Here is a 12221-nt window from a genome sequence, read left to right on the forward strand (position 1 = left end):
ATCAACTTGAGGCTGTACTTTCTTTTTCCCATTGTATGACAAACCCTGACTCGCTTAGCTCGCAGGGAGTACGCAAGAAATACATTCTCAATTTGATTAGAGGTAAAAACATACAGTACAGTGGTTTTGGACAGCACTATAGTAGTATATTTTTATACGGGTAAATAGTTGCTAAAACAGATTTATAAAGAAAAGTAATCAGATACTGTGTCGAACTTTGTTCACAAATTCATTCCACGGACTGTAGTCAGTGCTGACGGCACTTTAATGCGAATGCTGGATGAGCTGGTGCAAATTGAACTGGAGCAGAATATCATGATAATCTACTGTGTGTTGAGGGTGAAAGAATCCTAGTCCAACTCAGGAGCAATTTGAGGATTGTTTTATGCAGAAAAACAAGGAATTTATTGGAAAGATGCGGGAATAGCTGCTGCATTGTACCGTCTTCTGGAATCAGGAAGAATCTGACTAATATTTTGTTAGACTGTGAACAGGATGATGTCACTGGCAAGCTGGGACATTTCAGGTTTTTCTAGTCACATCGCAATGCGTTCTGGTGTGCTTTACCTGTCTCAGATGCTTTTCACAGCAAGAATGCATTGGGGAGTGAGTTGAAAAGCCTTCTGTCCCAAACTGCCCTGTTGTACACGGAGTCATATGATAACCGTTGCTCTATAAGAACTCCTGGCCAACTGTGATAGCTAAAAAGGCTGCACAGATCTGATCCTAACGGTAGAACTGCTCCTCCTGCAGAACAGCGCCCCCTAAACCAACATGAATTCTGGGGCATTTGCTGAGCTCTGGCCCCTCTGGAAGACTGCAGCTGCCTGATTTGTGTAATGGCCTAGTCTTGCTGAGAGAGGGTCTCCCAGCCGAGGCATTATAAAATTTAATGCCCATTTATTGAATAACAATTATTTCCAATTATACTTTATGAGCTCTATATAACCAGCATTTAATCATAATAAGCTCTAGCAAGCATTGCCTGCTGAGACAATTTAGACCATAAATAGCATCTCATTAGTTATACTTGTGGTTTAATAGTGCACTTTTTTACAGGGATAATTTGAACACCCACACTGAGAAAATCAATGCAGTTGTATTGGGTTTGTGGGCAGTAAAAATTTAAGAAATACGCTAAACAGACACCCAGGCATCATTTTTCAGTGTAAAATTTTAAAAAATGTTTTAGTTAGCAAGCCTTTAATTTCCAATTTTTATCTCTAGAGGAAGAGCCGCTTTTCCAAATGCTAACAGCTTCTGAAGCCCTTGCTATCTCAGTGGAATAATGTAGTCGCACAGGACTGGCTGGCAGTTGAAACAAACGCTGGTGTGATTGAATGACACTAGCCTGTTCATTTTCTGATCATTGGAACACTTTAGCTGTCTGAACTGTACTGAATTGTAATTGGTTGCTAAACGCCGTTGTGGAATACATACTGCAGGGTTAAAGAACGCGCCTCTTGCTGCCACACTAATACGTCTCGTATTTGCTTTGCCATGTGAGGAAAGATATAATAAATGGATTTCTGCATTTTTTGAAGACACAGTGTGTGAGCGAGTGCATTACATGTGCTAATATTCAAGGTCTGTTAAGCTTCCTGCACCTGTATTCGACTGCATTAGAAGACGTTGGTGATAAGCGTAGAGGGGCAACTTTGTTAACAAGAGGCTAAAGACAAATATTAGATTTTACACATGCTCGCCATGTCTTCATTCACTGTGCTTAGGAAGGAGCTTACCGATGGCAGCGATTGATTCATAATCATGAAATTCATTAACGTAGCAGATAAAATGAGTGCAAAATCAGCAGTTTAGGAGATAATAACTGTCTGTCTGCTAAGAAATAAATAATAATAATAATAATAATAACCAAATGCAATCTGAGGTCTTCAGGAGGCTGGAAGTGTATGATTAAAGTTTGTAGAAGATTCGTAAAAAATAATTTACAGTGCATAAGGGTCCACACATGTGCAATACAATACGGCATCCCTCCATATTGGTCTGCATGTACAGTGTTAAAATTCCCAATGCAGTGACATTTTTACTCTAAATTGAAAACATACTTTTATAATGTGATTTTATGTACTTGGTTGTAGCTGAAGTGTGTTGTTCATATGATTTCTCTTGTTTATTTTTATATAGTGTCTTTCACACACTCTGGGATGCCATGAAGTGAAGGGAGCTATATAAAAATACATTTGTATTGTATTGTTCATCTGTGTCTGTCTGAAGTAAAGTCTAATCCATACTCTTAGTCAGATTGCCAGCACCAGATGTTATTTCTGCGTCTGTTTGCTTCACAGTAGGTAATACTGTGTCAACGCTTTGTCGCTAGATCTGACTGTTTCGAAAGCTTGATGAGCTGCCATAAGCGATGGGGAAAAATATCTATTTCCAGCGACAAATTATAAAAACAAATGGAAAAGCGATCCACAGATAAGTAATAAGATGCCGACACAAAAAGTAGAGATCCTAAGAATTTTGTATCTTCTGATCTTGACATAAGCAATTCTTTATTTTATTTTAATGCAGTACTGAACCACAGCTACACAGCCCTAGAGAAGCTATTGTCATGTTCAGGGAATAGTAGAAAGACACTGATCTCCTCAATGAGAGATACTGGCGTGTAAAATATTAACACGGATGTAGATTGCTTGGGTACTTTTAAAATGCAAAGTCACTCTCTGTTTTACATTTTTGACATAAGCCATTTGCTTTTGAACGGTAAACAGGCCACTGCTAATCATGTTGTGTGTTTGATCTTTAGATGGCGAGAAGCCGAACGAAGGGACTGATGGTGGTCGGAACAGAGACTCTCGCGCAACGTCCAATCACAGGAAGCCTGGCGACTCGCGTGAAAGCAGAGAGGACGAGCATGGGGTAAGGAAAAGAGATAGAAAGGAATTAGAAAGGATTCCCTATTCACAAGCTGATTATGATCTCTTTAAAACAACATCAGCAATGCTGGTACCATTTTAGTTACACACACCTTGGTGTGAAAATGAAAGCCTTCTGTTCGTTCCAACGTCACTATTTTCTATTTAGGTTGACCTTATCTACACTACTTCCAGAAAATAAGCACCATTGCACAGTACTTGTATTCACACTCTGGGATTTGGGGATTAGTTTTGTTTTTTAAGTGTCAAGCTTAGAGGTGCATAAAATACCCTTTAAATTACAGCAAACACTCAATGCTTTCATAACTAATTTTAGTTTATGTACTGTATGAACTGTAGCTAAACCTGTGTATCCAGTGTGCTGCCACATACAGTAGCAATCCTCTTTCCATTGGAAACCCATAAAAAAGACTTAATTGTGGAGGATGCAGGTTTTGGAGATTGATCAAATGTATCTCGTGTGTAAAATAATTGTGGATATGAAGCGAAAATTGTCAAAAATGATATTTCAACAACTTTGAAAACAAATTGTCATAAACTGTTTTCTTTCATTTTGTGCATAATTATGCGTTTATACCTACAACACCTGAATTAATATATATATATATATATATACCATGCTGCAAACTGAATTGGAAAATTTTGCATTGCAAAGATTGATGGGTATGAGTACCTCTGTAAAAACAGGGACTGGATAAAACTTAGACCATGTGTAGCAAACTTGTCTGTGTAAAAGTTCTGTTCCTTATGTGACTGACTAAACCTACTGGGGATGCATATGTTATTGAGAATATCATAAACTGGGCATATTTGGAAGAATGTGTCCATGTATGTGATACAGCAGATGATACTGATGTACTTTTTCCATGATACTAATAGCTTGAATTTTGTATTTACAGCCGTGGCGAGGGGTGTATGTTACTAACATGGCATTCCTGACTCTTAAGTTAAGACAGGAGACTTGCATTAGGTGAAGCTGACAGAACTGAAGGAACCCGTGTTGGATAGAAGTCATGTACTCTGTCCCTGAGCTGTCTGATGGCTAGGCACAGTAAGATTGTGGACTGGCAGCAGGAGAAAGGCTATTGGGACTTAGCTTGTATAATAATGCCAAGCCCATATGCCAGCAGGGCTGGAGAAAGGAACCATTTGTACTGATGTATGGTGCAGTCATTTGAATAGCACCCTTGTGTCCTGACTAGGGGCTCCTCCAACCTCCAATTAGTAAGATTCACTGAGCTCTTCTATTACCATTCAGGAGGCCAGAATTCATCTGAATCACATTGACATTTAGCGGGAGACGCAGGGGTAGCCTAATTAGGAAGAAGCAGTGCAGGGCAGCTTTAAGTGCTGTACTCACTGCTAGGGGAAAAAAAAAACGGGATGGCTGTTAAATGATTTGTAATCGTAATAAAAGGCAAATCCATTAGCAATAGTAAGCAGGCCTTATTACCACAGCTGGAATTGATTGGACTTCATGGGTTATTAATGGACCACAAGCTTGTATGATTTGGATGAGTGGTTACTAGGAATGGGGTGGTCATTAGATCAGCTGTTTCAACAAAACACATACTGTACTATCATACGGATCAAACGTAACACTGGGCTACCTAATTAATTAAAGGTTGTAAAAAACTAAGGCCTTGAGCTTCATTAGCATAACACCATTCCCATTGTTTTGCAGTTGATCTTTTAATTTTCCTGATTTAGTGCTGACTGGTGATGACAATTCTTCCTGTCTCAACAATATACCACCACTTCCTGTACTACAGGTAACGATACCCTCTTGCCCACTTTATGCTGTAGGTCAGAAGGAGTTTTATTATCTCTAACTCTTGAAACCAAATTCACAATATCATCGAAAAAACTAAAATAACTTTATAAACCCTGTGATACCGTGCAGACCTAATCCACAGAGCCTGCTAATGGTGTACTAAAAAATAGAAAACCTATAAAACTGTTCAGCCGGCCACACTCTTGAGGCGTAATTCACACTTCACAGCAGCACAGCAAAATCACTCCTGTGTCGCTGTTTTGAATGTTTCAGAAGTTCCACTAGATCTGTGCGTTACCACCAGAAATAAGCACAATAATATAGCAGTATAGGAAATCAGCCAATCCACATGTTCTATCAGATGCATGTATGAGGTCGGGGGCCTGGATTAAAACCAAGCCTGCTGGCATATGTATTGTAGTGATTTAATCCAAGACCAGGTTATGAAATAGACAAACCTACTGAAAAATATTGATATTAGAATCCTAGTTTATTACCCTGAATAAACCCCACTGAACCATGTGCATACCACAGCATTACCAGTCAACACAATGGAATATAATCTCAGTGCTAATTACTCCTCATGGTCATTAGCACAATTTTCTTCTCAAAAGAAAACAATTACAGTTCTAAAATGAATAAGAATATAACCTGAGGTTTGCAGACACATCAGAATGGTTTAGCTTTCAGGTTACAGTTTAGGCAGACAATGGTTTTATTGATTTAGCTGAATATAAAGTGCCTCAGAATATTTTACCCAAAAAACAAATATATAGTTGTATTGTGATTATAATTTGTAACACCATAAATGTTATTGCAACAGTATGCCAACATAAATTATTTTAAATTACTGTTACAATCTGCTACCTTGGAGCAATCTACAACTACACTTCTCCTCAGCAAATGAAATGCTGAATATGAATCATGTTTCGGCTCCAGTAATACATTCTTTTTGCTGTCATTCCTGGATTCCTTTTAGTATGTACATTTTTTTCAAGAAGCAATCATTTATCAAAAAATTCAAATTGCATTATCGACATCTGTAAACCAATACATATTTCTTGTCATTAATTTAATTTGGCAACAGTGGAAAAATTATCCTGGAAAAAAAAACCTATATAAACACGTTTCGATGGAGTAGGCGCAATCAAAAAGAGGAATGTTATCAGGTGGTAATGGCCACATAAGATAGCATGTTGGATTTAAAGCAATTGTGGGTTCTGGAGACTTTCAGAAGACTCGTAAACATCTCAGGGCTATTGGACGGCTTTAGCTACTGTATTTTATTTGATACTCTTATACTCTTAAATCAGGACCGACTTAATGGTTATAACTAGAACCTACAAGTCAGATTGCCTGTACTGTTTCTGCTGAAATATAGTGGCAATGCAGGTTTGAGAGGATCCCAGAACAGAAATTTGAGGACATAATAATCCTATAAAACACCAGAACTACCATCATGCGGTCGGCCTAAAATTCCTCCCCTCCCATGATTTAGGAGAGCAAACAAAGCTGATCCACAGTAAAGTTGCCTTAATCGTGTCAGCGGGCGCAGAGCACCTCATAAAACGAAAGCAATCGGGCCGTGTTGTTAACCTCAGATTGGTTTGTGGTTGTAAGTATCATCTCTTCAGCCTTGTGAATGCTTTACAGACGCTAAACCATCCGAAGAGCTAGCGTCAAATGACTGGGAAATATACATTGGGCCTGTTCACATTTGAGTCCAGTATGCTAACAAAGCCTGGTGAAGACAGACTGAGAGAAAAAAAGGATAATAATTCAGTATTAGAACAACAGAACCCATAACCACTCAGAATGATCGCAAACTCCAGAAAGTAAAGGGAATATAAAATGCTATGGAAATGGCATTTGAAGCTAATTCAATAAGACGGTGAACAAATCACCCCAGAAGGATTAATGCAGTCAAAGGAGTTGGTATCTAGATCCATCGCTCTTTGTATCATTAAAATAGCAGCAGGAACATATCGATGTTCTACTGTTCTAAATTCCATGAACATGTAAATCAACCCTATCATACTGTAATATAGCTTTAGGTCTTGCGAGCAAGAACAATGCTCTGTGTTAAATTGTAATCTTGTTTTAAATCTTGCAAGCGTGTACAATCCTCCAATAGAAATGTAGGAATTTGCTACCACTCAGTAGTTGGGTTTAAAGTATTCAGAACAAATCAATGCGAGATACAAGTCAGGAAGGAGGGACAACAATGTCCAACTGCACTGGGAAAGTATATATATACAGTATATATATTTTTATTTTTTTTCCACTGGGAAAGGGGTGAAATCAGCGTGAATTGAGTAACCGTTTCCAGTATTTTCCGGTGTTTATTGGATATACACCAATTACATTTTTTTTTTGTTTGTTTTATCGTTTTTTATTGGTTAAAACTGAAAATTTGATATACCTTGTAGAAAGTGCAAGGGGATCTACAGCTTTAAATGAACGCCGTTGATTTCATTCCTAAAATTGTCACTTTATTGAAACACATCAAAACCAAAGTTTGGAGGGGAGGGGCTGAAGGGGCCTCCAAGTGGAAATGACCACAAGAATCTTACTTTTCATCAGGGCTTCATTGTGAAGTGTCAGAATGTTTTTAAAAGCACACCAAGATAACAGGAGATTTGGCAACCTGGCAACAGGTTGAATTCTCTCCAGTTAATAATTGATGTGAAAACAGCATCTTTTTGTGACTGTGCCTCGCTCGTTTCATGTCGAACTTGTGCTTTTGCCTGGTTCCCGGGGGCCCCAATAGTTTCATGTAAGACTTTTTAATTTTCTTTTTCCATCAACATTTAATTATATCCTGATTTTTTTGCATTAAAAAACATGCTATTTTTCTGGGATCAGATCAGTATTCCCAGTTTTCTTCTCATTACGACTAGGTTTAGACTGTGCTTCGTTAGCGTGGGAGGTTTTTCCTCTGGCTGTGTCAGTTTAGGGATCTCCCGCACCTGGCAGTCTGGCTGGGTGGAGGAGATGGCTGGCCCTGTCATTCCTCAGTCCTTGTCTGTCACACTCTTGACTCCATGGGCCACCCTGAAAAATTCCTCACCGACTGACACCTCTCATTGATTTTAAGCAGCCACCTGGGTGCATTATTAATTTCCCTGTGTAACATAGATTCCTCTTCTGAAGCGTTGCAAAGAGGGTACACATGTGTTTGGGTGTGTGGTGATGAAATTGTTTAACTGTTTAATTGAGGGATTGAGGTGTGATTGGAAAAGTGTGGAATGTGGCCAGGTGGTAATTGAATGATTGATTGTCAATTACCCCTGGTCACACCCTATACAAGGAACAAAGGATTGGTGTGGGTTGTGTAGGAGAGTGTGGAGCTGAGAAGGAGTGAAAAAGTGAAAAGAGTGTGAAAGGTACCGTAATAGCTGTGCTTGAATGCAGTTTTGTTTATTTGAAGAGTTCTGTGTGTGTGTAGTGTTTTTGTTCAAACTGTTATTTTTTTCCTGTGTGTTTTGTAAATAATGAAAGTGCAGTTTCTGTGTCTTGGTTGCTATTTCTGCCGCTGACCAGCCTTGACCGCCAGTCATGTTACCACCAATGTTAATAGGTGTATTTATTGCCTCCATAACCCAGTCTCCCAGTGGTGGGATTGCGTGGTGCAGTATTTTGAGGTACTCAAGGTTCAAATCCAGCTTCTCAAGCTGTTTCTATTTGTCAAGCTTTCTATTCTCACACAATCACACATAGCTAATGATTGCCAGCAATGTCAACACAATGGATTTGGAGTCAGTTAATGTTGGACTGTGGCACTAATACAGTAGCACACTGTTTGCTATTGGTATGCCGTGGTACTGCAGTGGATTTCCAATGTGTATTGGTTCATCATACTGCTGTGACACCATTGGTACGTCAATTGGTATGTCAAAATATGGGGGGGGGGCATGAGTTACACTGCTTTTACTTTGCATGCACACATCACCCGCCCTGGCACTATTTTCTAATTCATATATGCAATTGAGATTGCATACTCTCAGTCCCAGTTTGAGACCTCACCATAATACACCGCTAGTCCTGCAAGCTGTAATAAAGTACTGTACAGAATTTCATTGTGAATTCTCCCTTGGATTTAAGGGGATTAGACAAACTCATTCCGAATGTCACCTTTTAGTTCTTACCAGCTCCATACATACACTGTAATATTGACAATAAAAAACTAAAACTGCAGAAAGACTGGGTGATACAAATCTAGCCTACCTGAAAAGAGGACAAGCTGCTTAATCTAACCATATTCAGTCTCAGTTTTTCTGGGAACGTTAAATTGGAGAGCTGTATTGATTTTTAATGCGATATGGTTAGCTAACTTTTCACAACGATAATGTGCGTCTGTAGTGTATGCGTGCCACAGGAGAACAGTGTAGCAGAGAACAATGAAGGGCAAGAAAATCGGAGTTTACAGCAAGAATAACTCGCAGCCAGTCATTCAGTGACGAGCCCTCAGGTCAACAGAAAAAATCCATTTTGGAAGCTTGTTTCATGTTGAATTGCCTCAACGGTAAAATGTGTACATATTTAAGCATTTAAAGGATTTAAGATTACACACTGTAAATATAAAGTGCAGGGAATAAAACGATAATGTGACTTTAATAAAATGAACAGTTTCCTTCCCAGATATAATAATATTTCACTGATGTGTCTTTTTTCCTAATATGCATGCCTGGTTATTGTAATAAAACGTGTTTGTTAATAACATACATCACCCACCACGGCTGTAAATGCAAAATTAGAGCTTTCACTGCCATGAAAAAGCTGACTATGACCTACATCCACTTTCTGTACATGTAGAGACCTAAGTGGGACATGCGCGAAGATTCTGAAACGCTCAATAGCTGATTATTACAATTGGATGCTTCTTTAGATATAAATCCAATGTAATGGCGCCCTAAGTTCAGGGTTGCATTACACTACTGTTGTACAACTGCAAGCTTCCCTGTTTATGAAACTATCGGCAAGTTTCATTTCAACTGAATAAGCATTTCTCTAGATATGATATATGTAAAACTTGTAATACTTGTGGGAGCTTATGCACCAAGGCGCATTGCTACAAAGCTATGTTTCTCAAATCCTGTCCTATGTTGGAGCATAGTGTATACGCCAGGTTCTAAATGCATTGCAACTACGTTGTAGCTGAACAGTACCGCAATATATATTTATATCAGCTACATTTATTTTTCATCTGGGGTACCTTACCTTGGTGCCAGTTAATTTCAGTGCACAGAACAATAATTGTGTTTGAGTTCATGAAGGAGTAACCCTGACTAGCAGGTGCAGCTGGCCCCGAAAACCATTGGGAAAGTGCTCCAGCTGTAAATACAATAAATGAAAGGCAGCACTTGTAATTTAGAAAATATTACTCCTGAATAAAACCAATCAACAACCTTTTATACAACCGTTTTAGTCATTAGCATCAAATGTCCCATGAATGCGAGGTGGAGACTCCTGTAAACACTGGTTTTGTATGTGAATAGATGTATAAGTGAACACTCCTGATATTTCTGCTTGTCTCATACTGCAAGCTTTCTTTCTATCACATTCTGACCAGGATTCTCTGAACCCGCCAATGGAGGACGGGACAGCAGGGTTCTCATACCACTCTTTGCAGTCTCTATAACAAAATCTTTTTTTTTTTAAATGAAGAACAGTCATTCTGCACTGGTTGTAAATGAGACGGATTCATTGCACATTAAAATCGTCAGCCTTTTTTTCTGCGAGATGGGGTGATTATCTGCCAAGATATGTAGCAAGCAAGGGGTCTCAGTACAGGTAAACAGGCAACAATGCCCCATCCCAGTCCTTCTCAATGTATTCATTAGTCACAATACTCGACAGAGGATAGTGCATATCAGATTGATTGTTTAGATACAGTTAAGTGCTCTTGAGATCGACTCATGTGCCACAATAAAACTTGATCTCAACTGGGATTTATTTCATAAGTACACCACCAACACTGTAATGTGCTACCAGTTGTTAAGATGCTTAATGCTTGAGTAATTACCGTTTTTCAGAAGACCACAAGATTAGAAACATTAAGTTACTGTAATTAACTGAAATTGAGCTTTGCTATAAACTTCTAGAAAAATTAACAATTTGAATATGGTATAGTACTTCAGTACATGCCAGGGGTGTCCAGGCATGGCCCGGGGGCCATTCCACTCCAGGCTTCACAGGTAAAATTATATAATGAACTACTTCAGGGTCTGGATGGAGGTTTAATTGGTTCAATTAAACAATTTAGAGCAGGGCTGGAAAGGCCAACTTTGGCCACCCCTGGTGTATAGTATTTTGGTACTAGAAATATGAATATTTACCAGTTAGGTCTAAACCCGAGGGAAATATAATGGAGTTTAGCACAGGAAAATTATTACAAAATGTTGATAGTAAGTGGGATTTGATCCAAAAACAAACAAAAGCTAATAGTTCTCTGATAAGGTTGAAACTCAGTCATTTTATTCCCCTTGTTTCAGTTCCATGTGCCATTGAGGATAAATGCATTTTTTATGTAATCAGATTAAGCAGAGTCCCCCCTGGCAACCACTGGCTAAAACCTTGAATTTAGATACACCAGGACACAGCTGTTGGGATTAACAGCGTCTCGGAACAAAACCTTGCATATGTACACTAAATTGGGAGATGTGTTCAAGCCATTCCTTTACAAATCAGAAACCCTCTTCTTAGACAGTCATGGTTTTAAAGATTTCAAATTAACACAATACAGCGTGAAATAAAACAACACCAGCATTGCAGAAAGCGTCTAGGGTAATGCATTAGATTGAACGTGAGCAACAGCAGGGGAAGAATAATAAATGTTAGACTGTCAATGCCAGATTGCAGAAGGAGGTACAGTTATATGTTATTGACACACAATTGAACACATCTTATAGCTACACAGAAATGTTGAAGTTAATTCTTCTTTAACCAAAGGACCTTCAATGACTGTACAATGGTTCTGTACTAAGGTTGTGCATTCTATCAGCCATACGTGAATCCCACACTACCTTTCAACGCAGACACATCACCAAAAGCTTTGAATTTAAATTCATACGCCATTATTCTATAACATTTAATATCTGTAAATTATCATTAATTAAAAAAAAAAAAAATGACAGACCCACAATCAAATTATTTAATGGAAAAACTTTTAATAAATGGTATGAAGATCAATTTCCCGAATCCGACAAAGTACCGGTACCAGTAATTAACATTACTTTAAAACAGAAACGGCACAGTGGAATAACAGAAACAGAACTAAATCAACTCGAACTTGAACAAAACGAAAAAACCACAATAAAAGCTTCCAAATTGGCTGTGAACATCATATAAAACTGGCTACAAGAAAAAGGTAAACCTGTATATCTCAAAGAGTCCTGGTTAAATAAATAACAATACCTCATCTGTGCAATTTACAGATGCAAAGAAATACAACAAGTGTAATGGTTAAAACTAGCAACAAACAATTGCTTGCTAGATTTGTTCCGTTAATATTTTTTTTATTGCATATTGCAGTAGCTGGCTCTTGA

The 12221-nt window shown here is 38.4% G+C and overlaps 1 protein-coding gene across 1 annotated transcript in view; it reads left to right on the plus strand.

The window, feature by feature from the left end:
• LOC117964157 (N-acetyl-beta-glucosaminyl-glycoprotein 4-beta-N-acetylgalactosaminyltransferase 1-like) overlaps positions 1-12221 on the plus strand; it is a 144879-nt gene that overhangs the window by 52057 nt on the left and 80601 nt on the right. The window contains exon 2 of the mRNA XM_059002983.1: positions 2771-2883. Within this exon, the coding sequence (XP_058858966.1) occupies positions 2771-2883 (113 nt within the window). The remainder of the gene's footprint in view (positions 1-2770; positions 2884-12221) is intronic.

The sequence above is a fragment of the Acipenser ruthenus genome, chromosome 28 (genome assembly GCF_902713425.1).
Source record: "Acipenser ruthenus chromosome 28, fAciRut3.2 maternal haplotype, whole genome shotgun sequence".
Taxonomy (NCBI): Eukaryota; Metazoa; Chordata; class Actinopteri; order Acipenseriformes; family Acipenseridae; genus Acipenser; species Acipenser ruthenus.